At 37.5% G+C, this 27,325-nt stretch overlaps 1 protein-coding gene across 28 annotated transcripts in view; it reads right to left on the minus strand.

Annotated features, from left to right (window-relative positions):
• Positions 1-27,325, minus strand: part of ryr1b (ryanodine receptor 1b (skeletal)) — a 243,794-nt gene that overhangs the window by 109,321 nt on the left and 107,148 nt on the right. For all 28 annotated transcript variants that reach the window (XR_012393781.1, XR_012393780.1, XM_073929492.1 and 25 more), the window contains 14 exon segments: positions 23,231-23,378; positions 21,711-21,916; positions 19,930-20,104; positions 16,739-16,947; positions 14,903-15,255; positions 12,684-12,813; positions 12,429-12,589; positions 10,376-10,535; positions 9,323-9,409; positions 8,999-9,225; positions 6,778-7,222; positions 4,644-5,189; positions 1,955-2,155; positions 1,370-1,481 (listed from right to left, as the gene is read on the minus strand). Coding sequence is in view for 26 of the 28 variants with exons in the window: in XM_073929492.1 (XP_073785593.1) it covers positions 1,370-1,481; positions 1,955-2,155; positions 4,644-5,189; positions 6,778-7,222; positions 8,999-9,225; positions 9,323-9,409; positions 10,376-10,535; positions 12,429-12,589; positions 12,684-12,813; positions 14,903-15,255; positions 16,739-16,947; positions 19,930-20,104; positions 21,711-21,916; positions 23,231-23,378 (3,160 nt within the window). In the remaining 2 variants the exon portion in view is untranslated.

Genomic DNA, 27,325 nt, shown 5'->3' on the forward strand with positions numbered 1-27,325 from the left:
CATTCATCCTGACAGAATTGGTGTAACTGAGTCAGATTTGTTGGCTGTCTTGCTCGCACAAGCTTTTCCAACTCTGCCCACAAATTTTCTATAGAATTGAGATCAGGGCTTTGTGATGGCCACTCCAAAACATTTATTCTGTTGTCCTTAAAGCTCATTTTAACTAATCTGGCAGTATGCTTAGGGTCATGGTCTGTTTGGAAGACCCATTTGTGGCTAAGTCTTGAGATTTTGCTTCAGTATTTCTACAAAATGTTCTTTCTTCATGATGCTATCTAAGCTGTGAAGTGGACCAGTCCCTCCTGCAGCAAAACAGCCCCACAACATGGTGCTGCCACCCCCATACTTCACAATTGGAATGGTGTTCCTAGGCGTGTAAGCTTTCCCCTTTTGTCCTCCAAATGTAACACTGGTCATTATGGCCAAACAGTTCAATCTTAGTTGCATCAGACCACAGGACATGTCTCCAAAAATTATTCTTTTTCCCAGTGAAGTTTGGCAAATTGTAATCTAGCTTTTTTGTTGATTCTGGCTTGTTTGTTTTCCCACGTTGTCAGTAAAGGAAGCAGTGTGTTTTAGGTTTTCCTTAAATACTATTCTACAGTTGTGCCTCCAATTAACTCAAATGTTGTCAATTAGCAAATCAGAAACTTCCAAAACCTTGACACCATCATCTGAGCTTTTTGAGAGGCATAATAGTCTTATTGTTTGTAAACTTGACTTTCAAGAAAAATCACAATTTCTCAAGAAAAATACCTCTCTCATTATTCTACTGTTAAGCATAACAAAAGCAAATTTGATAATCCTAACTTACCTAAAAAGAAAAAGTTTAGGTACATTAACATCTGACTTTTTTAAATGGTTATGTGCCTTTTTATATATTCATTCATTCATTCATTTTCTTGTCGGCTTAGTCCCTTTATTAGTCGCCACAGCAGAACTTTTCCAGCAAGTTTTTACGCAGTGGATGCCTTTCCAGCCGCAACCCATCTCTGGGAAACATCTACACACACACACACACTACAGACAATCTAGCCTACCCAATTCACCTGTACCGCATGTCTTTGGACTGTGGGGGAAACCAGAGCACCCGGAGGAAACCCACGCAAATGCAGGGAGAACATGGAAACTCCACACAGAAACACCAACTGAGCCGAGGCTCGAACCAGCAACCCAGTGACCTTCTTTCTGTGAGGTGACAGCACTACCTACTGCGCCCCGCCTTTTTATGTAGTGTATGTAAACTTCTGGTTTCAACTGTATGTCATGAAGTGACTAGATGAAGTCTAAGTTGAACAAGTAGTTTTAAGAATTTAATTTCTACATAAGAAAAGTATCAAAGCAACTGAGGAAAACTGTCAACACTGACCACAGTGATTCAGGAGGTCATTGTGGAAATTGTTGTGGGTTTCTCGCACTTCATCTGGGACAGGGCAATCTTCTTCTTCTGGGTTGTGCTTGAAGTTAGTCAACAGGAAAATCTACAAGCACGAACAAAAACAGCAATCAGTCTCTCTAAAAAAAAATCTGTTAAAATTCTGAGGCGATGTAGTAGAAGTCAGAATTATTAATTTTCAAGACACTTCTATATAGTTTAAAGTGACATTTCAAGACTAAACTAGGTTAATTAGGTTAACTAGGCAGGATAGAGTAATTAGGCAAATTATTGTATTACAATGGTTTGTTCGGTAGACTATCGAGAGAAAAAAATTAGCTTAAAGACGCTAATAATTTTGTCCCTAAAATGGTTTTTAAAAAATTAAAAACTGCTTTTATCCTATCCGTATTAAGGCAAATAAGACTTTCTCCAGAAGAAAAATATTATCAGACATACTGTGAAAATTTCCTTGATCTGTTAAATATTATTTGGAAAAAAATTTTAAAAAAGAAAAAAAAATCAAATGGTGGCTAATAATTCTGACTTCAACTGTATATAAATAGGTGTGTGTTATACTTGTTCTTGTGGAGGAGAGCGAAACTCTCGGGTCCTGCGAGCTGTTTCTGCAGCAGACATAGTAAACGCTCTCATTAGCTCATTATAACGCTCACGCTGGTTTGACTGGATCTGCCCTACAAAATTATCAGAGTATGCCATTATGGCTTCAACTCTGTGTCTGAGCTCACAGTCGCAGAAATACTGTAGAAGAGTACACATCTGAAAGAGAGGGAGAGATAGAGAGGCATCTTAAAAACAGGAAAACAGAATACATTAATAGATGCCACATATAGCCTTACAGTTTTGCTGCAAGTAAAATACTGTGTTTTAATACTGTGTAAAAACACACATGATAACACTTTATTTCAACTGATATTTACCCTATACAGTTTGATGCAAAGCATGCTTGGAACTCTCATTTTACTCAGTTTAATTAAGGTTAATTAAAAAAGATTAATCTTATTTCTATGGTAACAATATAGTTCACAATATGATTATTTAAAAAATAAGGTACTTATTCCAAAAACAAAAAATAAATAAAAAATTCTTAGGCGTATTTCTTAGAAGATTTGGCTGAGCTGATGCTGATATCTTGTATGGGTTAATTTTAGGCTGATTTACAGCAGGGGTGTCCAAACTCGGTCCTGGAGGGCTGATGTCCTATGTTGCGTCTGAAACCACATACTTTCATACTATACAGTACGCTAAAATCAGTATGCGAGCCTAGTAGTATGTCCAAATTCATAGAATTTAAAAATCAGTATGCGAGATATACCCGAATGACTTACTACTTCCAGCGAGATTCTGATGTGCGAATTCCATGCACACTGTGATATCCAATGATGCCCCGCGAGAGAATTTATGAATGGGACTGAAGCGACGCAACTGACGCAGGTAGGTCACGTGACCATGACAAAATGGCAAATGTAGTACGTCCGAATTCCATTCATACTTTTCACATTCATACCGTGTAGAACGTACTATTCTAACGGCCGAGTAGTACGTTTAAATTGAAATGCAGTACCTACTGAGTAGTAGGCGGTTTCGGATGCAGCCCTAGAGAGTTTAGCTTTAACCCTAATCAAACACACCTGAACCAGTTGATCAAGCTCATACTATATCCTAGAAACATCCTGGCCGGTGTGTTGAAGCAAGTTGGAGCTAAACTCAACAGGACACCAGCCCTCCAGGACCGAGCTTGGACACCCCTGTTTTACAGAGCTAAGTTTGAGATATTTATTTCTCATAAGTGTTAGCTTCTCACAAAAAATTAAAGTCATAAAATGATTTTATGACCCCAATTGATGCTTTGTTCCTCGATAAAGTTCCTAAAATAAACTTTTTATTTTAATTTTAATTAGTGTAATACAGCAGCCACTGAATACATTTCTAATGGGGGTAACACTAGAACCCAGAGGGTGATGGTTTAGGAGCCATATTGTTAAGAAAAATGAGTATTAGAATATATACTGAATTAAGCTCTGTATAATTGGTGTCACACAAAATAAGGCGATTCCTTTTTTCATGAATTTTGACCAATGTATCAAATAAGACTAAGCATTTTACAAACATAACTTCATGTTAGGGTGTCACAGGGGCTCAATGGTTAACACTGTCCTCTTAGAGTCCTGGCAGGGAAAACTGGCATTTCTGTGTGGAGTTTGCATGTTCTCCCCATGTCCGTGTAGCTCTCTTCTGTGCCCTGGTTTGTCCCACAGTCCAAAGACATGCACTATAAGTGAATTTGAAAAACTATATTAACCGTAGTGTATGCGTGTGAGAGTAAATGCAATAGTGTATGGGTGTTTCCCTGTACTGATTTGAGGCTGGAAGGGCAATAGTTGACCAAAAGTTGTCTGGAATAGTTGGTGGTTCATTCTGCTGTGGCGACCCCAGATAAAGGGACTAAGCCGAAGGAAAATGAATTAATAAACTTCATGTTATTTGCCTATATTACTTTTCTAGTCTAAGGTAAACAGCGCTCCATGTGAATGTCGTTTAGTGTAGGCATTGGCACCTGGGGAGAGACTGCTTAATTTACTGCGTGATACTTTACACAGAGTTATTCTGTAGTGACATTCGCCGTTTCAAGTCGGTTCTCCAAAACATTTATTCTAAATCACAGGTAAAAGTTCAACCTTAAATCGTTTACATGATCTTACTATGAGAGAACGAGTAGAATGTTTTCCTCAGCCATGCCACTTATTTAAAAATCGAGGTATACATGGGATAAAAAATCTATTATGGTTGACCATTTATTCTAGAGTAGCGATATATACCGTCATACAACCAAATCCTAGGGTAAATTTACATTTTGAGTTCAACATAATTTGTTTCTACTAAAAACAATAAATTTGAAGTGTAAAATCAAAATGCTCCATGTTTATTTTGCTAGTGCGCAGGGACTACATTTACATGGACATCAGTAATCGAATTATTTGCTTTAAATTTTCATTTTTCATTCAAACCCACACGATCGCAGGGAGAACATGTAAACTCCACACAGAAACGCCAACTGAGCCGTGGTTCGAACCAGCGATCCAGCAACCTTCTTGCTGTGAGGCGACAGCACTACCTTCTGCGTCACTGCTTTGCCCTAATTTCAAAGTTAATCTAGATTATTCTATATTTTAAAAAATGTATATATGCCCACGTACACTAATTTCCTAGTATCACAATGTAGAAAGAAGGATGTGGAGATGGATACCTGCAGTTTCACAGACTCTGGCATCTTCATTTGAAGTAGACCCTCCTCTGGCGCCTCCTCTTCTTCCTCTTTGGCCTCCTCTCCTACTTCTTCTGCCTCCTTTTCCTCCTCTGCTTTTTCTCCATCCACCTTCTCTCCATCCTCCTCCTCTACGGCCTTCTCGACCTCTTCTCCTTCCTCTCCCTCCTCCTTCTTCAGCTCTTTCAGCTCCTCCTCTTCCTCCTCCCCAACTCCTTCATCCACAGCCTCCTCCTCTCCTTCAGCCGTTTCTTCTTTCTCTTTCACTTCCTCTCCTTCCTCTTTGGGAGCTGCTTCCTCGGCTGGTTCCTCTGCCTCTTCTTTCTTTCCAAACACACTGGGATCAATCATCTTGAGGATGTGCTTGACGTCTTCATTGTTGAAGATGCCCATGATGAGGAGAGTGCTGATGAGTTTGAGGATTGGAACGAAGTGGAACTCAACGCTGCCCCCTACAGGATCACGCATGGCCTGGCTGCCATCGAACACGGCTTCAGTAAGCATGCTTAGAGCCTGGGTCTTTAGATTCTGTCATGAAACAATGCACACATTAACAAAGAGAGCATCTGCCTACCAGTAGTCACAAGTGTCTATTAGAGTAGGGATCCTAAACTTTTCAGCCCGCGACCCCCAAAATAACAATGCCAGTGACTCACGACTCCCAATATCTTCTAAGGTGGTTATAAATACAGAAACCTTGCATGCAATGACACACACACACATACACACACCAATAGATCCAAGTACATTCTTCACTGATTTTTTTTAATGTATGTCAGTGTTGTAAATGTGCCAGAAAGTTTAACCTGGTGTTATAAAATCAATCTGCTGCATCTGACGCTATTGCTGTGTCTTTAATATAATGTAATTACCCCAGGAGTTGCAATCCAATAGAACTAGTAACTATAAGCTACTATAGTAACTATAAACTAATATTTTTTTCTTTTCAGTTCAGTTAAGTTAAATTCTTATGGTTTAATACAAATAAATAGATTTTTGGAAATCACCAGGCGACCCCCCCTTCATTGTCCCACAACACCTCGGGGGGTCCCAACCCCCACTTTGAGAACGACTGTATTAGAGCAGGGGTTCTCAAACTTTTTCACTTCGAGGCCCACCTTTTTCTCCCAAATTTTTTTGAAGGCCCAAACTGATTGTCTAGCGAAAATGCTTGTTTTAAAGTTTCATTTATTAGCAAAACATATATATTTTTGCCTTCTATTCCATTACTTTTCTACATCATTACACATCACAAACAGGTTTAAAGCTCTTGAAAGCTTTACTTCAGTTATTCTTTACAACTGCAGAGCATTTGGGCATTTACTTTAGAACCTGATAGAACTAAACGAGATGGCAAAAAAAAAACAAAAAAAAAAAAAAAAAAAACGGCTGCTGCTTTGATTTAGACTGACTTCTATTCATCTATTGATCTATATCTATTAAAATAAACAACCTAACCCTAAACGTAAAATACAGTAAAATCCCTCTAAATCTGCTGAAACACATCGATCTAAAGGTGGTTTGGTTTGTTGCTGGTCATTATTGGAGTTCGCTGACAAGAACAGTGAACTACTGAATCAGGACTGAGTCTCGCTAGATCTTTCTGTACGGATGCACGTCAGTTATAAAACGCTCGAAAGATATTAATTTGGACAACTATGATCATATTTCAAAGTGTTCACACAAAGAGAGCACAGTTTTTGATTCGACGGATGTGTGCAACTCTAATACAGAAAGAGTCGCAGACGTAAGGCACGCGTGAGCTGGTTATTACTTTAATCATCGTTACCTATACATTTGCGTGACTGTTTGCTAATCCTAGTTGATGCGCAGCGGTTGGAAATTTAAGCCACAGTCATGTCTGTTATTAACAGTGAGGCTGTTTTTGCACTGAGTCCGAATTAGCCTGTTTAGTCACAGGAAACGGAAAATGCCATAACTACTATCATTTTATAATGACATATTTAATAACGAATTTCAATAATTATAGTGTAATATTTAAGGTAATTTTAATCTCGTAGCCCACCTGCAGGGTCACTGATATTAATAATATAATATAATAAAATATGTATATAATGTAATATGTCTACTAGATGTATGTTGTAGCTAACTGTACCTGCAGAGGTATGATGGGGCTCAGGGTGTACAGATCTGGATCAGTGCCTACAAAGTTGATGGGGGAGAAGTGTAGCTTAGGTCTGAGGCAGGTGGTGAGACCCACTCCCGGCAGGTCATGGGCTGCCTCTGCATCTGGGAACAGTGTGATACTAAGCGTCTCTGATGTCATGGGAACAATAAACTCGCGATTGGTTCCTAAGCGGTTGCGTTTGGCTGACTCCAGATGAATACTGATAAGAAGGTCGTAGTAGCCGCTGCGGAGAGGGCCAGGCAGGTACGTGTTCTCAATCGCATAGAAGAGCTGGGATTCATCCACATGGCTGCAGAGGGCATGGGCTACACGGTTGTTGCCCAGTGCACACACGGCGCAATAAAGCATCAGAGTGTGATAGTGGAACTGCAGCAGGTCATGTTGCTCAGATAGTTCCAGGATGTCAATGCACCTGCAAGTGAGAAAACACATGAAAATTAAAATTACAGTCCTGTGAGTCCAATCAAATCACACATAGAAGGTAAATTGCATCATACTGAACTACCTCAAGACATGGGCACTTTATAATAGCAGCAAACTGTTTGGAAGCTTCAAATATGTCCAAGAAGATGTCCAAAATCCTTACACGAATTGACCCAGAGACTGTTTAGATGCATGTCACTGATGAGAAGATGGTGGATATTTACTGTATGATGTCCAAAATGGCCTTAAACACCCAGCAGGCACAAGACATCAACATGACTTTAGATTCCCGTTGTAACCCAATGTCATGGAAACCTTGCATTTTGTTTGGAATGAAAATTGAGTTGACATCAGAACCCAACTTCAGGCTGATGTCAGTGTCCAATGTCCAACCTAATATTAACCAAATATCAACGTCTAATGATGTTACAGCTTGACGTCATATGGACATTACCACTATGACGTCTATCAGACACTTGATTTTGGTTGCCATACCTGACAATTAAATGTCAGTATTTAACGTCAACAGATGTTGGTTTAAGATGTTAGTTCAACGTTGGATTTTGGTCAGTTTCTAACACAACCTAAAATCATCCAAATATCAAATATCGTTTTTGGACATCAAAAAAACTATGTTCTTTAACACTGGCTAGACATTGAATTTTGGTCCCCCGACATCACAACCTAAATCTAATCTAATATTAATGTCATATGATGTTGTGTGTCTGCTGGGCAATGACTAAATGCAGTACAGAATGTTACGTTTGCACACATCCACAAATTACATGTAGATGCATCAGCTTTTTACAGCATAATACTCACTACTCTTGAGTACTTTGAAAGGCTACTTTCTACTCATACTTTGAGTAATATTTACAACAGATACTTTTACTTTTACTTCCACTACATTTTTAGGCAAGTAATTGTACTTTTGAGTATGACTTTTCAGTACTTTTTCCACCACTACAACCAACACTTATTGTGTTGTGAGCAATACTAGCAGTTAGAGTATACATTGCTATACCCTCTGAATACCTATCTGAAAAAGTACACTATCCGGGAACCTAATTAAATGTTTTGAATACTATTTAGCACAGATATTTTGCAAACTGGGATGCAGCAATTGTGTGTTTCTAACTGGTTGCGAGGGAATTCTGAGTGATTGCAAGGCAGTTGCTGGAAAGTAGTTACTAGACAGTCTCAAATTCAATTTCTGGAGAGCCACTGTCCTGCAGAATTTAGTTCTAGCTTTATTCAAACATATCTCAGAAAGCAAATAAAGTCAATTAAGGTGATTTTGAGCTGGTTTGAGACACATTTTGCAGTACAGTGGCCTACAGTTGTCAGTAAGTGGAATATGAAATATGTCTACTAGTATGTGTGCACTATACAGACCCTTTAAGCGAACAGTTCACCCAAAATTAAACATTTACTCACAATTTACTCACCCTCAAGTGCTTCCAAACCTTTCCTTATTCCTTTTTCTTTTTGTGTTGAACACAAAATAAGTTATTTTGAAGAAGGTTAGAAACTGGTAACTTCCATAGTAGAAAAAACAAATATTGCGTCAGTGGTTACAAGTTTTTATAATTTTTTATAATTATCTTTTGTGTTCAACAGAAAAAAGAGACTCAAACATGATTGTGACAAGTGAATGGTATGTAAATGATGACAAAATTTTAAGTTTTTTGGTGAACTGTACTTTAAGGGAACATTTCCCCCCATTTTAATAAGATCTTTTTGTTTTTGACTTGCCCAACTGTACCTGTTTTCTTCAGGTATATGCAGCGCCATCATAGTGAGAGGCTCTGTACATTCCACCATCCAGCCATGCCTCTCGCTCACCCGTCCCACCACTGGATTGAGGAAGTGGTTGGGCATCCGGCTCCAGATGACAGGGGTCAACATCTGAACATCCAGTCGAGGTGGACACTGAGGAACAGGGTTCTTGCGCTCACTACGAAACATGGCTGCCGAAAGAGGCATGATATTCTATAGGATTGAGAAAAAAATAAAGATTTAACTAAGCAACACCACATGTTAGCTAAAAGAAATTATAAATGAAATCTGATTAGGCAGATGCGCTGACCTTGAGTTTTCCAAGTTCCAGCTGGAGCATGTTTTGGCTGCTTGGAAGAACAAACACAGCTGGAAAGAGCTTAGTGTTGGGCTCCACCTGAGACAGCAAATACACACATACACCATGAGTTCAAAAATATTATGCACTATTAACATCTCTGAAATCAAGTAACAAAGATAGCTATGTAAAGTAATGTAAAAAACTAAATGTAAAATTACAAAAAGAACCTTGATGTCAAAACGACATCAAAAAAACATGTCAAAAATGTGTCAATTTGATGTCAATTGATACCCCGATGTCAAAACATGTCCATTTGACATCTAAAATTTGTGTCAACACAACAAAAATTTACTGTATTACAGAACAGTTTAATGTGTTTGTTTTATGCCAACGATAGGTGTCAATTTGATGTCTTGTTCAAGGTAGGTTACATGTGTTGCATCAATGTGTGGATGTCAACATCAAGGTAGGTTACATGTGTTGCATCAATGTGTGGATGTCAACATCAAGGTAGGTTACATGTGTTGCATCAATGTGTGGATGTCAAGGTTTTGACATCAAATACCAATTTGCATTTTTTTACTTGTTTTTTGCCATCAATATCACTGTCAGTTTGATGTTGATTTGGGCAGTCATAATTGTCAATTCCAATTAAATTTTTGTAAAATTGTGTAAGTTGAAATGTAAAATACTTTTAAATAAGCTTTGCATTGATATATGGTTTATTAGGATTGGACAATATTTGGTCGAGATACAACTATTGGAAAATTTAGAACCTGAGTGTTCGAAGCAATAAAAATACTAAGAAAATTTAAATTGGCATTAAAAATTTTAATTGGCATTAAAATTGTCTGAATTAAGTGCTTAGCTATGCATATGACTAATCAAATTTTTAAAAAATATATTTTTTAAAGTAGGTTTTTAACAAATTATCTTAATGAAACTTAATATCAAACTCATTTAATTTATTTAACATTTTAATGATTTTTGACATATAAGAAAAACACATTCATACAATGTATTTGTACTGCCAAAAATATACCTGTACAAAATAAGGCTCACCTGGTAGAAAGTGTTGATCTCCTTTCCATTGGCTGTGAAATTCAGAAGGCCTGTTGCCAGATCAACCAAGCAACCAATCACCAGATCCTCCTGGCTGAACTTCTGCTGGCTGCTGCTGAACTCTCCTCCCCACACCATGTAGCAGTTACTTCTCTTTATACTGATGGAGAAAGAATATTTGGGTTCATGTATTCAAAATATTCTCAAGTGATAACCACACACTTAGTTTTACACATTGTTTAAACAAAAGCAAATAATACGATTTGTTTTGTTCAGCAAGGATTATTTTTCAGATTTGTATTTCAAATTCTTTTGAATTTCCTTTCATTCATAAATATCAAACTGGTTTCAATGCTGACATTAACAATATTTATGGAGCAGCAAATTAAAATTAGAATGATTTCTGAATGATCATGTGACATTAAAGGCAATAAAAGAAATAGATCAAAAGATTAATGTCATAAATCCGTCTCGTAATTTCATACCGGATTTATTTTCAAATAATATGCAAATATGCATATTTGTAATGTGTATTGGACACTGACAACAGAGGTGCGGATCCAATGGCAGGTTTATTATGAGAATGGTCTGGCAGGCAACAGTCAACACAGGGGCAAACAGATGTACACAGGAAATCCAGAGTTGTAGTCAAAAAACAGGTGAGTGGTCAATACAGACAGGAAGCAGACAACATAAATAAACAAACAAGGCAAGGCTCAAAAAAACGGCGAAGCAAGGCAAGGGAACCGCGTCATAATGTCCACAGTGACATCATAACACGACTCAGCTGAGAAGTGTGTGTGTGTGCACTGTATTTAAAGTTAATCTAACCAGTCTTTGAGCAGCCCCCAGCTATGTGAGCAATCAATCGTGATCTGGAACAGGTGTGTGTGTGTGGTGCATGACTGGAACTTGTAGTCCATATTCCAGCAGATATCTAGTCCTTTAGCAATCTGCACGTTTACCAGCGATCTGCCAGGATTAGATCGCTTGTGATTGTGACAATGTTATTCCATAAAATAATTTTGTAAAAATACACATTCTCTATAAAAAGATTTATTTTTGTCCACTATATATATATATATATATATATATATATATATATATATATATATATATATATATATATATATATATATATATATATATATATATATATATTTTTTTTTTTTTTTTTTTAATTGTATATTTTTAGTTTTTTAATAAAAGTTTTATTTTATGCTGAACTGTTTATCTAGTGGCAATATTTTATCTATATGCCAGTATTGATGAACTGTTAATCTAAATGGGTTTTGTGTGTGTGTCTAGGTGGTTTATGAGGACACAAATTTGTAAAATGACATGGGTATGACCTAGGTATCACAATGTTGAGATGGTTTACTAGAACATGCATTGTGATTCTTCAAAATTCAAACCGCATAAAAAATCATAATTAACAGGGTCTTTTGATCTTTGAATTTTGTCAAAGATTTCCTGTGAGGGTTGTGTTTAGAGGTAAGGGTAGAGTAAGGCGATGTAAGCAGTTTTTACAGTAAAATAAAATATATGCCTATGAAGAGTTTTCATAAAACACAAAAACCAATGTGTGTGTGTGTGTGTCTGTGTGAATAGTTTGAAGTTTATGTGGTGTCTCTAAGTTCTGTTACTTGACTCTCTGTGACTCTCCCAATGGGTACAATAAAAGAAATTAAAAGAAAACCTATTTTATTAAGTGTGCGCTACATCCAAAACACTGAAGATATCAAAAGTGATTAATAAGACTCTCTACTTCACTGTAAAAAGAAGTTTCCTGTAGGAAAATAACTCTTAAAATAACTTTTTTTTTTTTTTGTCCCAACATATCCTTATGGTTGCTGACTGAACTGGGCCACTCATGCACTGCTCTTACATCATCAAAATCGATAGTCACCTACATCACCTCACTATATTGATAATTTATTTTTAACTATATAGTTCTCCGCATTGCAGCTTCTTGTATCTGTCCTCACTGGCCCATATTTCAATAGCAGGCACAGCAGACTAGTGTGAACCGAATTTTTTTATGTGATCTCACCTGTCATGTATGTTGCCTTTGTCGTCTCCAACTGTCACTGTAACCGTACGAACTTTAGACAGATCGAAGTTGAGGTCATACATGTGGAAGTCTGGTGTGACCCAACCAACCCACACCTCGCTAGGCTCTTGTCCAGCGAAGATACGAACCGAGTAATAGTACTGCACAATGGACACAGAGGGAGAAAGATACTTAACAGAGAAAACTAGAGCATGAGGAGTGTCATTTATGATAGATCTTGTTGTAAAGACTGACTGTGGTGGTATTAAGGATGATGTCCACGTCATCGCGATCATCTGGCACCACGTCTTCAATCAAACGAGGCATAAGAGGTGGAGGTGGAGGAGGAGTGATCATGGCTGCCTTTTTAGCTTTAAACAAGAAGCTGAGGGAAGAAATTTAAGGGGTTAGGCATGTACAAGAAACTTGAGTAGAAAAATAAGTGATTATTTGTATTGAATGTGCACTTTGTGGTGTACTCTGAATCTTAATAGAATGTTTTAAAAAATCTATACTTGTAGATAGTATAATTTTACTGAAGTAAAAGGAAACTTCTAAGGAGATTTCACCCCAAAAACATAAAATGTCCCTACTATTTTCTCACCCCCAAGTGGTTAAAAAACATACAGTAAATGAGTTTCTTTCTTCTGTTAAACATGAATTAATATATTTAAAGAAAGATGAAAACCTTCAACCATTACTTTCCATAGATGAAAAAACAAATTCTATGGTAGTCAATGGGCTCTATTTTGACGATCCATGCGCAAAATGCAAAGTGCAGGGCGCAAACGCATTAGGGGCGTGTTAGAATCCACTTTTGCTAATATAAGGACGGAAAAATCTGCTTTGCGCCGTGGTGCATGGTCAAAAGGGTTGAGCTTATTTTCTTAATGAGTTATAGGTGTGTTTTGAGGCTAAACCAATCAGTCTTATCTCCCATTCCTTTTAAAAGTCAGTTATATTGCACCATAGCGCATTTGCTATTTACATGGCAGACTTTGTAAGTGGAAAAACTGAACCCTTCACTAGAGAGAAAACAGTTTAACAAAGCATCTCCAGCACAAGAATGTGAGATGAGCCTCCTCATTATTTTCTTTCGCTTTCACTCTTGTGGAGAGGGAAACTTCTTGTACGCACAGACATCCATTAGCATGTAAATAAATAATTTTGTTTGTTAAGTGCAAAGATTTGTTTCAAAACTATTTCTAAATTCAGTTATAATTTCCAGCAAACTAATAAATGAACAATAAAAACTAAGTGTGGTCAAAAAACTGAATTATATACTAATACACATGCTGCCCCATATGGTCTAAAACCTGAAAGGTGGGCAAATCTAAGCTTGTTTTTAATAAAACAAATATAAATATGCATATAATAAAAATTACTGCTAATAATGATAACATTATACAAAAGCAAATTGTTATGAATTGTTATGAATAAACACTTTTAAGTGTACTAAAAAGGCACTTTTCCTTACTATTTCATATACTTAAGCATTTTCTAAAAGCCTTATAATAATGTAGAGTTATTAAAGATATCTTAAAGGAGATATGTAAAAGGGGTGTGAATTATGTTTTCTTGTCTAGGTTTTGAGGATCTTTTGGTCTACTATGTCAGAAATGTCGTAGGCTGAGTCCGAAACTGCACACTACTCAGTAGGTATTGCATTTCAATTTAAACGTACTACTCGGCCAGTAGAACAGTTCGTTCTATACAGCATGAATGTGAAAAGTATAAATGGAATTCGGACGTACTACATCCGCCATTTTGTCATGGTCACGTGACCTACCTGCGTAAGTTGCATCGCTTCACTCCCATTCATGAATTTGCTCGCTGGGCATCATGGGACAGAGCAGCATGCATGGGATGCTCACTTTAGAATCTCGCCGGAAGTAGAAAGTCATCCGGGTACTTCTCATATACTGATTTTTGAATTCTATGAATTCTGACATGCTACTCGGCTCGCATACTGATTTTAGCGTACTATATAGTATGGAAGTATGTGGTTTCGGATGCAGCCCTACTTAAGTGATTTCTTGATTGTGAACAGGTGTGGCAGTAATCAGGACTGGGTGTGGCTAGAGAAACTGAATTCAGGTGTGATAAATCAGAGTTAAGTTTCACTTTACCAAGGGGACAAACACTTTTTCACACAGGGCTATGTTGTTTTGTTTAACCTTAATAAGATCAGTAAGGGGACCGACTCTTTTAACACTACTGTTCTCATACTTGTTGCTCTGTACACACAAAATTATGAACAAAATCTTAGTACGTTACTTATAGTTGCTTTCCTGAAAGTTCATGAGCTGTATATGGCCTTTAAGTTCTACTTAAGTGGGTCAAGCACTTTAAAGTTTAGATTATTGCAGTGAATTGTCTGAATGTAACATTCAGTCTGCACTTAAGTATATTTTGCTTCCATAATAAAGTACACGTTTAATATATATATATTTAAAAAACTCCCCACTTCTTACCCTTTCTTCTTTCCTTTCTCAGATGCAGTGTCTTTGTCGTTTTCTTTAACGCCTGGGATATCTTTAGGAACAGACGGCTCCTTTTCTTTCTCCTCCTGCTCTTTGCGACTGGCGGACTTCTTAAGCACCTCATAGTCTGAGTCTGGGTCCACCTCCAGCACTTCTTCTTCTGGGATGGTGAGGGCTCGTGTGAGGGGGGTAGTGCCAGCAGGCACCTTAAAGGTAAGGTGAAACTCCACTGGCATGCTTAGCCTGAAGAACAGCATGTCAGTGTTGGCGTTTTGGGATCCGAACGTCTTGTGGGTAATTTTTATACAGGGAGCACTGTCTACAGTTCCATCCACACGAGAGACCTAAAGGTTCAATGATAGCAATTAAGAAGGTCCATCAAATTCATATGTATTCACATTTATCCCTTAACTGTCTGTGCCACTTGTGTATTGATGCAAAAAATGTCATCAAACTTAAAGGTGCTGTATGTAGGTTTTAGAGTCCTAATATATCAGACACTTGTGAAACATGCTACATGATAATACTTGTTTATCTGAAAATTTAAAGTGAGTTATTCACCTTTAAAAAAATTTGCATTTCAGGTCTAAATATGTGTTTTTGTTTTAGTCCTTGTAGCTCTATCCACTGTCACTTAACTCAATTTCAGCACATCCTGCACAGACGAAAATACTTGGATGTCAATCCTACATACTGCACCTTTAAATCGATATGAATCTTTAATGCTTTTATGAACAGATTAACAATGTTCATATTGTTGCTGAAGTGAAAAAAGTTACACAAAAATTATATTTCAAAAACATTATGTACATTTAATTTTATAAAAATAATAAAACAATACATTTATTTTAAATTACTTTATAAAAAATATGTATTTTACTCAGAAAATTTAGTGTAAAGTAAACTGTTTAAATCATAAATGAAAGACAAATATATTTTAAAAAAATGTATCTAAAATAAAATAGCTCTTAGTAAATTTAGTTTGGGTACAAAAAGCTCCAAACATTACCATGACTCCTTTTTCTGTAAGGTTTGAGCTATATGAATGAAAGTATACATCATTTTATAAAGTTTGGGCAGTTTTATTGTTATTTGATATGAATTCTGTCTCTAAAAAATACTACAGTGAAAACCCAATGACGTGTGTTTTTCTAGGCACTGCATTACAAAATGAGGGATAATAGAAATATACAAAGAGTTAAAGTCAGAATTATTAGCCGCCTTTGAATTTTTTTCTTCTTTAAAAAAAAAATTCCAAATGATGTTTAACAGAGCAAAGGACATTTCACAGTATGTCTGAAAATATTTTTTTCTTCTGGAGAAAGTCTTATTTGTTTTATTTCGGCTAGAATAAAAACAGCTTTTAATTTTTTAAACACCATTTTAGGGACAAAATTATTAGCTCCTTAAAGCTATATTTTATTTTGATAGTCTACAGAACAAACCATCGTTATACAATGACTTGCCTAATTACCCTAACCTGCCTAGTTAACCAAATTTACCTAGTTAAGCCTTTAAACGTCACTTTAAGCTGTATAGAAGTGTCTTGATAAGTGAAAATATCTAGTAAAATATTATTTACTGCTATCATGGGAAAGATAAAATAAATTAGTATTAGAAATGAGTTTTTAAAACTAATATGTTTAGAAATGCGTTGGAAAAATCTTATATTCGTTAAACAGAAATAAACAAGCGGCTAATAATTCAGGGGGGCTAACAAAGTTTCTACAAGTTTTTTACATATGGGTTGCTTTAACATTGTGGCCTGAACTCACTTTACAACTTTATGAACAGTTAAGCGAAAAGACATGACGATCTCTCATATACCTCAATGTGGTTGTGATCAGTGGGAACGGGAACAAACTGGGGCAGGCTCTTGCTGAACCACATTGTGATGTCTCTCTTCATGTTGATGGCGAATGGCTCAAAGCCCTCTTGGAGGCCACAGATGGCGAAGTAGCGCAAACTGCTAACATTCTGACCAAGGTTAATACGCCCAACCTGAGAAAGACCCAGAGTGCAAACTGGAATAAAGCCTAGAGGGAGGAGAACACAGAAAAAAGAGTCTGATTTATAGCAGTGGCTAAAATATATCAATTACTATGTACTAATGTTTTATTACACACTTTTACATTATTTATTATAATGTTTAATTTGAATTAGTTTGACTTTTCATACAAGAATGAAAGCATCATTTGCATATTCAGTATATAATGCTATTGATCAATCATTTGTTTATATTTTATCTAAGAAAATCACAGACAGCATTGGAAGGTATTGGTAACACCAAGATGGCAGCATCTGTGAAAGAAATCAAAAAAAAAAATTCCAGATTTAAATACAATGTATAGGGTAAATTGGGATTTTTTTTGCTTTTAAATCTATAGGATTAGAGAAATGGATTTTGAAACACAAGACTGCAAAGTGTGATTTAACCCTCTACCACATGTTACTAGCATATGGCAACATGACATTTTTGTTCATTTCCCTGCCACTGCTTCTTTAAGAGCAATGTTTAATTTTTTTAGTTGGAAGAGAAAACCTTGGTGTAGCCAATGATATGCTATGGTTAAGTCAAATGACAGCAGGTTTTTCTGTAGTGCGATTTCTGACAGACTGGCATTTATTGTGAGTAGTTGCTGAATGCAAATGTAAACGTCAATAAAAACAAAGGATGAACTCATGTCAAATCCACAAAAAAAATTTGAAACATCACCTCTGATAATTTATGACGACATATTCACATCTTAATTTTTTTTATCAAATTAGTTTTTTGGTAAATCGATCAAATGTATGTGTTGCCGAATGGCAACACTGTTCAATAGTGGAACATGCAATATTGCAATGGTTTAGCTAGCTAGCATGGTCAGCTGTGAATTTTTAAGTTGTAACAATAACAACATGAATGCTAGTAATATAGTGTTGATTAGTTGTATGTTAATGACATTTGCATTATGAATAAAATCGAGTTTTAATGGCAGTACTACTTTTGAATAGGGAACAGTGTATTAGCTAACACCATCATGTTCTATGACAAGTGAAACAATAAAAGGTCAGAAGTGGCTCTTCCTGCAGATGAAAGTGAGGATGAGATGGGCTTTAGTGACCATGAGAATGATGCAGACTGGACAATTGATAAGAGCAGTGATGGAGACAGTTCAAGTAAGTTAGCCCAAGACAGACGAAGTATTGTATATAGTATAATATATAAATATTGTTTGTTCTCCCTGAGTTCGCATGGGTTTCCTCCGGGTGCTCCAGTTTCCCCCACAGTCCAAAGACATGCGGTGCAGTTGAATTGGGCAGGCTAAATTGTCCATAGTGTATGAGTGTGAATGAATGTGTATGGATGTTTCCCAAAGATGGGTTGCAACTGGAAGGGCATCCGCAGCGCAAAACATGTGCTGGATAAGTTGGCGGTTTATTCTGCAGTAGCGACCTCGAATTAAAAAAGGGACTAAGACTAAAAGAAAATGAATTAATGTGTGATGATCTCCCTGTGTGAACAGCACATATTTAAATTTACTGGTAAAGTATTTCTGGAAATTCAGTATCACTATGTGAAAGGGGCTATGGTCAATAATTTTTACTTGTGATGCTGAGCACTCGTTTGTGCTCTTACTATTATTCTGGACGTGTACAAGAAGAAAATATATCTGAAAACTTACGAGCCCAAAAGAAAAAGAATGGATGAATTATGAATATATAAATACTGATAGCTAGTAGCTACAATCTGATGCATCTGTATATACTACACTTATTTGTTATAATATTTACTGGAGAAAACATTTAAATTCACTGTATGTTGTATAGATGATAATACAATATTATGTTTTTTTTTCAATAATATTTAGCAAACAAATTATGGAATAAATGGAAGTTGTTGAAAAGTATGTATAAGGTGTGGTCTATAAGTTCTGTGTTAAAGCTTATGATACTGCAACACCAATTAAATAATTTTAACCAACAAAATTATTAATTAAAAGGAAAATTCTAAATTTGACATTTCTAAGTTAGATCCACTGTTGGACGTTATTGCAATATGGCAAAATATCATAAAGTACCTTAAAAATAGATATATTTTTTACAGCACAGTTAAACAATTCTAAGAAAAGAAAAACAGTCAAACATTTTATTTTTAAATAGATTTATCATAATGCGTGCGGTAGTTAAAATAATAATATTATTTAGGAAAACCAAAAAAAAAAAAAAGAGGTAGGCATGTCCAAACTCGGTCCTGGAGGGCCGGTGTCCTGCAAAGTTAAGTTCCAACCACAATCAGACACACCTGGGCTAGCTAATCAAGCTCTTACTAGGCTTTCTAGAAGCATCTTTCCAGGTGTATTGAGGCAAGTTGGAGCTAAAAAACTGCAGGACACCGGCCTATCAGGACCGAGTTTGGACACCCCTGAAAAGAGGAAAAAGCCTGTTGTGGGGAAAGGGGAAAAACCCTTTTGATTATACCATTTGCTTTGTTCGCCGCCTGTACCAATCCCTTTGTTTCATTGTTTACTCTTTAGATTTTTGTATTATTGTCTGCTCCTGTATTGAACCTTCATCTGACACTTGATTAAAGCTGGATTTGGATCCTATCCCTGTTGTTACAGTTAAGATCCTTACAGTCAAACACCATTTTTAACCGTATTTAAAATTTCTATGACAACTTTATATTACAATTTGTTATCATATTTGAGACAACTGAGCCAGACTAGCCTATAAAAATCTATGGTTTGCAATCATACAAATTTGGAACAGCATGTGAGTAAAAGTATATCTCATTTTAGGGCTAATTATCCAAAAATCTCTTGAATCTCTTTTAAAACAAAACAACAATTCTATCAGAAGTAAATAGTAATTACATTGCCTTTTAAAATCTATATGTGTCTGTGGAAACAAACTTCTTCAGGCTTGAGACTTTCAACTGCTTATTAAAAAACACCATTACGCCACAAAGCATCTAGGCATAATTAAAATCACACGGGTAAACACTAAAACAAGGTTATAGCCCAATTTCTCACCGTCTCCTATCTCAATGTCTTTGAAGGCCATTTCCGAACCAGAATCGCTGATCAGCATCTCTCCGTTGAGCGTGAACATGATGTTCATTTCAATGAGGTCTATCATGCAACCAACAACATCACCAGACTGCCACTGACGACCAAACGGATCATTACCAATGTGCCATCGCTGAGCCTGCAGGAAGAACAGAGTAATTCAGCGTTTACTGCAGCTATTCAAAACAATGTGGCTCCAATTAGCTGGAAAGATGTCCTATCTACCTTTTCCGTACACCCCATAGTGCTACAGTATGCATGAATTATGGGAGTAACTTCTATTAATTTGTTAACTGTCATTGAAGTGTTTTAGAAAGCAGAGATACTGTACAATAAGGTGCCATTATTCTTTTTACAGCTGATATATTGAATATTAAATTGGATTTAGCATAGTGAAGTCAAAATAGCTCTGACCACAGATAATATGAAAATTTTTTTTATGATTAAAATGTAGCACAAAGCTAAAAGTACTGTATCTCCCAGTCAGTTTTCACTATGCTTATGGATTATCAGGGTATCACCTTAAGCCAAATACCGAATTCCCTGTCATTTCCATTATTTTTCCGAGTAAAAAGCTGAATTTCCATGACCTTTCATCTCTATTTTTCACATCATTGTAACGTAAATGTGTCAAGACTTATGATGTCATTCACTTCTATTAATTTTTAGCAAAAACTAAACAACGTTATGGTGCATGTTATGTTAATTTTCCTATTGTATTGTTGTAATATATTTGAATGCCACTTGACGAGCAGGAAGAAAATATAATGGCATGGATCAAATAGACTAACTATAAAAATAAAAGGCAAAGCATGAAGCAAAAAAAAAAAATTCAATGAAAACATGACAGAAAAAAATAATTTTGACAGAAAAAATCCATTTGAAAGGAAAGTGAATTTTAAACAAAAATCCATGACATTCCGTGACTTAGGCAAAAAATAATTAAAATAAATAAATAAATAAATAAATAAATAAATAAATTCTAGAGTTTCTATGTCATATAGGAACCCTGGATTATTTACAACCCGGGCTCATTGTGGAAACGTAGCCCCGCGGACGTCTCTGCGGACCGCGATTTACGTCCCGGTAGGTACGTATTTGAGCGTTTTTTTGTTTTTGCGGATCCGCGAGAGGCCGCTGTGCGCGCTTTTTCGCGTCTCGGGCGTTCGTGCCCGCGCCATTCTCGCGCGAAAAGACGCCGGATCGGAAAAAAAAAAAAAAAAAGCAAAAGCCCTCGTCTTCGAATTCGACCGCGTTTTCGGATCCTGCCGCGTTCTCGCCCTTATTTTTCGGATTCCGTTTTTTGTCTTACTTGATTTCCGGAACCTGCTGTTCCCCGGACTCGATCCCGGTCGTCGTCCACCGTGGCCGGCTCTTCCTCCTCCTCGTCCGGGGCCTCCGCTCCGCCGACGCAACGCTGTGAGATAAGCGGACAAACTGATTGCGTCGGGAAAGCCCTCCACTCGGAGGCGAGCCGTCGGCCGGCGAGCGCAAAGAGGAGGGGCAGAGCGGCGCCACACAGCGTTCGCTCGAAAAAAACCAAACGCGGCCTTTACGTACCTCCGGCCACGTAAATCCTGGTCTTCAGAAACGTCCGCGGGGCTACGTTTCCAGAATGAGCTTGGGTTGATTATTTATGGCACAACTTGATTTTTAAAGAATAGAGGTTCCCCAAACTGTGTGTGTAACCCATTTTGATCTTGAAAGGTGGATTGCCTGAAATATAAAAGTATGACAATACTGACCCTGTTTCCATTGAAGACATAGGCCAACTCATCAGAACCAAGCTCAACATCAGAGCGGACGTTCGGTCGAGCCCAGCCGACCCTCATTTCTCCTGTAGTTACAGCCTCGAACTCAAAATACCATTTTCCTGAGGTAACACCATACTGCTTCTCTGCCCTGAAGATTCTCACTTTATCTCCATGCACATCCTCAACACCATGACCGCCTGTAGAAATATGGAAAATTAAAACTTTAAAAACAACACAAGCCCTATCAGATATTTCAATCTAAAGTGGGGCAATGGTTTTATTAAGGTCTGTTTTATAATCTGGATCCCATTAAGTGATACTGCAAGGCTGCATTTACACTGCAGATCTTGATAGTCAATTCCAATTTTGTGACTGTATCCGATTTTTTTGATGACCTGCTTACACCATCTTTAAAAAGGGACTAGTATCCGATCGTCTGCATTTACACAGCACACGGCAAAGGTGCAATGACCAGGATAAAAAAGAGCGGCCGCTGATTAACAGCTGATAATTAAAGAGTGCTCTTTTCTCTATTCCTGTATGTGATCTGTTTGCAGCTTTTAACAAGCTATTTTACTATAGTTTATGACAGAAATGTCCTCATTTGTCCATCTTCCGTTGATATTTGGGCTTTTTTAAACCTTTAGGCATCTTAATGTAATGCCCATGGCGTGATTTATGCATGTGATGTAGCTATGCACTAGTTTTATATTAGTTCATTTTGGTTACGTGGCAGACATTGCGCTCTCTTGCTCTCATTAGCAAATTAATTACTATAATTACTATTACATTAAATTTTTTACATATTACATTAATTACTATTAATAGCTTAGGTCCTCGTAGATAAGTTTTAAGGTTTGGGACTTTGCTGAAGTCCGCTCTGAAATGAAAGTGTCAGACTTGACATCATTCGCTACGGTTTTTAATGACACGTGACTCGCATTGACAGGCGAAAATCCGATCTACCTGGTTACACTGCAGACACGAAAACACAGATCCGATTCATATCGGATAAATTTCCACATATGAACAAGGTCTAAATCTGATTTGAGTAAATCGGAATTCATGTGATTTGTTCCTGCTTACACGTACATGGACCATATCCGATCGGTGCCACATGGTAGAAAAAAATCAGAATTGAGTCACTTAAACAGTGCAGTGTAAATGCGGCCTAAGTGTAACAAAGTGTTCCCACTTGTAGATCTGTTTAGTTGGTTAATTTGGTCTGGATGAAAAAGAAGACACATTTAGTCACTCAATCATTTTTAAGACCGAACCTAAAGACTCTTATATAGTAATGCCACGCTTTCTTCTTTTTACTGGCCTCAGTCCATTTGTGTCGCAAACTTAAGTCTGAGAGGCACAGATCACACTTCAAATAAATCAAATTAACAGTACAATTGCAACAGAGGTTGTTTTTTTTAATTGGAACAAACCTACTAAGAGTAAATTCAAACTCTTAGAAAGATACTGATATGGTACGCACTAATGAAGCATAAACAAAGACTCACTGCTCTCCTGATCTGGTGGCTCGATGTTATATCCGTAACCAATCAAAGTGCGTACAGCATTGTTCACACTGTCTCGGTTGGTCTTCTTGGTTCTCTCGTCTAGCAAATTGTAAGGCACCAGACGAGGGTTACGCTTATTCACAATATCCTGGGGGTCACAAAGAAAAAAAAAGTGTATTCATTATCACATTTCTGAAGAAGCATTCACTAAAAGTTTTCTTTTTTACTTAAAATGATGCAATAACTCTTATGTCACCTAGTTATCAATATTCTTTAAAATGCTCTTCTGCAAAAAAGCAGAATGTTGGGCCTGTAACTCACAATATTTATAACATTTATTATCCATTTTAAAAGTATTTGTCACAGTCAATATGTTATGTCATCGATGGCCACTAGAGGTAACTTTTGTGCGCTGGTGTGTTTTTGTGTACTGGTTGTGTGTTCTTAGACTGCAATTCCCATTATTCTTTGCACCGATTATATTATCATTGTCTTCAGCTGTTATTTGTTGAGCTTTTTATACAGTATGTCCCCTGCATTGTGTCTTCAGTTGCATTTGGATATTGCTTTGATAAGTGTGGTATATTGATTTGATGTTTTAAAGATATTTTTTGTGGATTACCAAACTTTTGTTTAACCTGTATCAGTTTTTAGAGTCTATGTTTTGCCTTTTGGCTCCCACCCTGTTTTGTGGATTAGCTTTTTGTTTTTGCTTGGCCTGTCAAGCATTTATGTGGATTATAATTTTTTTTGTTCTGTAAATAAAAGCAGCACATGTATCTTAGCATTTTCGCAGACATCAACCAAATGCTACTAAAGGTACAAGCAGCTTTCTCTCTTTCTCCTTTTTAATTATTTTCCCCCGTTTGTTGTGAATCTTTGAATGTTTCCTTCAGACTCCATAGCATGTAGGTCTTGCCTTTGGATTTTGTCAACCTTGTATCAACAGGGGATGGTGCTAGAGGCTTTGCCCAGAGCTTCCTCATAAAATGTCAGCCAGAAAAGAGCCTCTTCCCAAAATGGCTACCTACCCAGAGACTTTTTTCAAAATGCCCGCCTGCCTAGATCCTCTTCTTAAGGTGGCCAATAGTTCAGGGTCTCTGTCCAATGTGGTTGCCATCCCAGAGTTTTTTTCCAAGAGTATCTCAAGATACTCTAAGGCTGCATTTACACTGCAGATCTTGATGGTCAATTCCGATTTTGTGACTGTATCCGATTTTTTTGATGACCTGCTTACATCATATTTTAAAAGTGACTCGTATCCGATCGTCTGCATTTACACAGCACACTGCAAAGACGCAATGACCAGGAAAAAAAAGAGCGGGCGCTAAATAACAGCTGATAATTAAACAGTGCTCTTTTCTCTATTCCTGTATGTAATCTGTTCACAGCTTTTGAAAAGCTGTTTTACAATAGTTTATGACAGAAATGTCCACATTTGTCCATCTTCTTTTGATATATAGGCTTTTTTTAAAATCTTTAGGCATCTTAATGTAATGTCCATGGTGTGATTTATGCATGTGATGTAGCTATGCACTAGTTTTATATTAGTTTATATTGGTTAGGTGGTGGACATTGCGTTCTCTCTCTTGTTAACATGCTAAAATACCTATGCTATAAGTCCTCGTGGATGACATTTAAGGTTTGGGACTCTGCTGAAGTCTGTTCTGAAAAGGAAGTGTCAGACTTGACATCATTCGCTACAGTTTTTAATGATGCTCAACTCTCATTGACAGGTGAAAATCCAATCTACCTGCTTACACTGCAGACAGGAGAACACAGATCCGCTTCATATCGGATAAATTTCCTCATATGGAAAAGACCTGAATCTAATTTGAGTAAAACGGAATCCATGTGATTTGTTCCTGCTTACGCGTACATGGGTCATATCTGATCTGTGCCACATGGGAGGAAAAAATTGGAATTGAGTCACTTGAACAGTGCAGTGTAAATGCGGCCTAAGGGTGTACTCACATTAGGTACAGTTGCCTTGAACCGCGCAAAAGCGTGATTGTTTCCCCTCCCCTCTGCCCCTCGACCTGCACTCACATACGCTTACATCATCGACTGTTCAGTTTAACAGGAAGTGAAGCGCTCTCGCTCAGCACAGTGGAGATTATTTTTATATTTAGTTATATTGTTTTGCATTATTTTTTTTTTATTTTTATTTTTTGGGATGCAGTGACACGCAGTCAAATACTTTGCAGAACAGATTCACCACTTTTGAAGCTTATGAATTATCATAAAAGTCCACGTGCTGCAGGTCTTAAGAGGTTTTCTGAAGGTGCATCTGTCGTGCCGTGAGGGGTTTGCATCTTAAAAACTATGACAGTTTTGCATTCATTGAAAATTAAGAATGATTAATAAATCCATATGAAACCATGTCTTAAAAGGGATGTCGCGTCTTCAGTTTCAGGCTCGGGCGCACTTAGCACTCACACTGCAAGCGGTCAGGCAACTTAACCGCGCTTACTTAACCGCCCTAAAACCCAGAGTTACTGCCTAAGATGGCCACCGACCCAGAGACTCTAGCTGCATCCCAAATCACATACTTATGCACTATTCTACGCAATTTTCTAGTATAAATAGTGTAAGTAGTGTATTTACACTGAAAACTCTAAAAATAGTAAGTGATGGACACTTCACGCACTCAACGACCGCAGGTTTGCCTACGTAGCGGAAGAGGTGGAGCTATCAGACGCACATGTTGGATAACTTTATTTATTTTGGATGGTGAAAGCAAAATTATCCTACGAGAGTGATTATAGCGCCTCCCGATGGTGAATGCGGCAATACTCACGGCAGGTATTATTTGATAATTCTGTCCAAACGGTTTGAATTTCAGCTTAGTAAAAAAAAATAAGTGTGCCATTTGGGACGATACTACATACACATACTATCCTGTTGAGTGTGTAAGTGCATAAGTACATAGTGCATAGTGTACAGTGTGCCATTTGGGATGCAGCTATTGTCTAAGATGTTCAAGGTAGCCAACTGCCTTGAGCAGAGGTGCTCAACCCTGTTCCGGGAGATCTACCTTCCAGCAGAGTCTAGCTCTGACACCGTTAAAACACAACTAAATCAACCAAGGAGTGCTTGGTAGTTCAGAACAGTTGTGTTTTATCAAGGTTGCTGCTTAAATCTGCAGGAAGGTAGATCTCCAGGAACAGGGTTGGGCACCCTTGGCCTAGAATATCTTCTCAAGAGGACCACCAGGCCAGAACCTCAGTCACTAAGTTAGCTCCGTATGAGCCCAACATGCTCAAGATGGCTGCAGGCAATGGATCTGTGCTCAAGATGGCCACCAGTCCAGAGTCTCTGCACATGATGACTACCAGCTTAAGTTCTCTTCCCAGGATGGTAGCCAGTCCAGTGTTTACTCTTGATCCTATTCCAGTTTGCGAAGCCTCAGATTCTACTCCGGAGTCTGCACCAACCAGAAATTCAGAGATCATTTGTGAACTTGTTTCAGCTTGGAAGCCCTCAGAAGCTTGTTCTGTTTAGAGTGGGTGTCCCGAAGGCTGTCCTGGAGGCTGTCCCAGAGCCTGGCCCATTGCATATTCCAATCTGTGACACTTATGTTAAGCTAGTTCCATCTGTGCTGCTGTGGTGGTCCTCAGCCCCACTCAAGTGGTTGTCAACTCCATCTGCATCACCATGGTAGTCCTCAGCCCACTTAAATAGTCATCCACATCATCTGTCTGGTTGTCTGTCCTGCCAGCTCCACCTGACTTTATGCACCTGTTTATTCTTCTGTTCTGGATGTCTGCCATACAGGCTTCAACTTGGTTTACTGCTTGGTCCTGCTGGTCTCGCCACAGTCCTCTGGGATTTTCGTCCCCTTCCACTATATAGGGACTGGCCCACTGTCTCTACCCCTGATCCACCTCCATTCTACCTCCCTCCTGACTGTCTGTGCCCATATGAAATCCACTCTAACTCTTTTTTATGTCCTTGATAGAAGGAACTCTGAGACAGGTCTAGTGATTCTATTGCATTTCCCATCATTCATTGCACCTCTATTTACTTAGCTGAATATAGAATCACTTATATAATATATACTTATTATCACTTATTATTTAGCTGTTCTTTGTT

This window comes from Danio rerio, chromosome 18 (genome assembly GCF_049306965.1).
Source record: "Danio rerio strain Tuebingen ecotype United States chromosome 18, GRCz12tu, whole genome shotgun sequence".
Taxonomy (NCBI): Eukaryota; Metazoa; Chordata; class Actinopteri; order Cypriniformes; family Danionidae; genus Danio; species Danio rerio.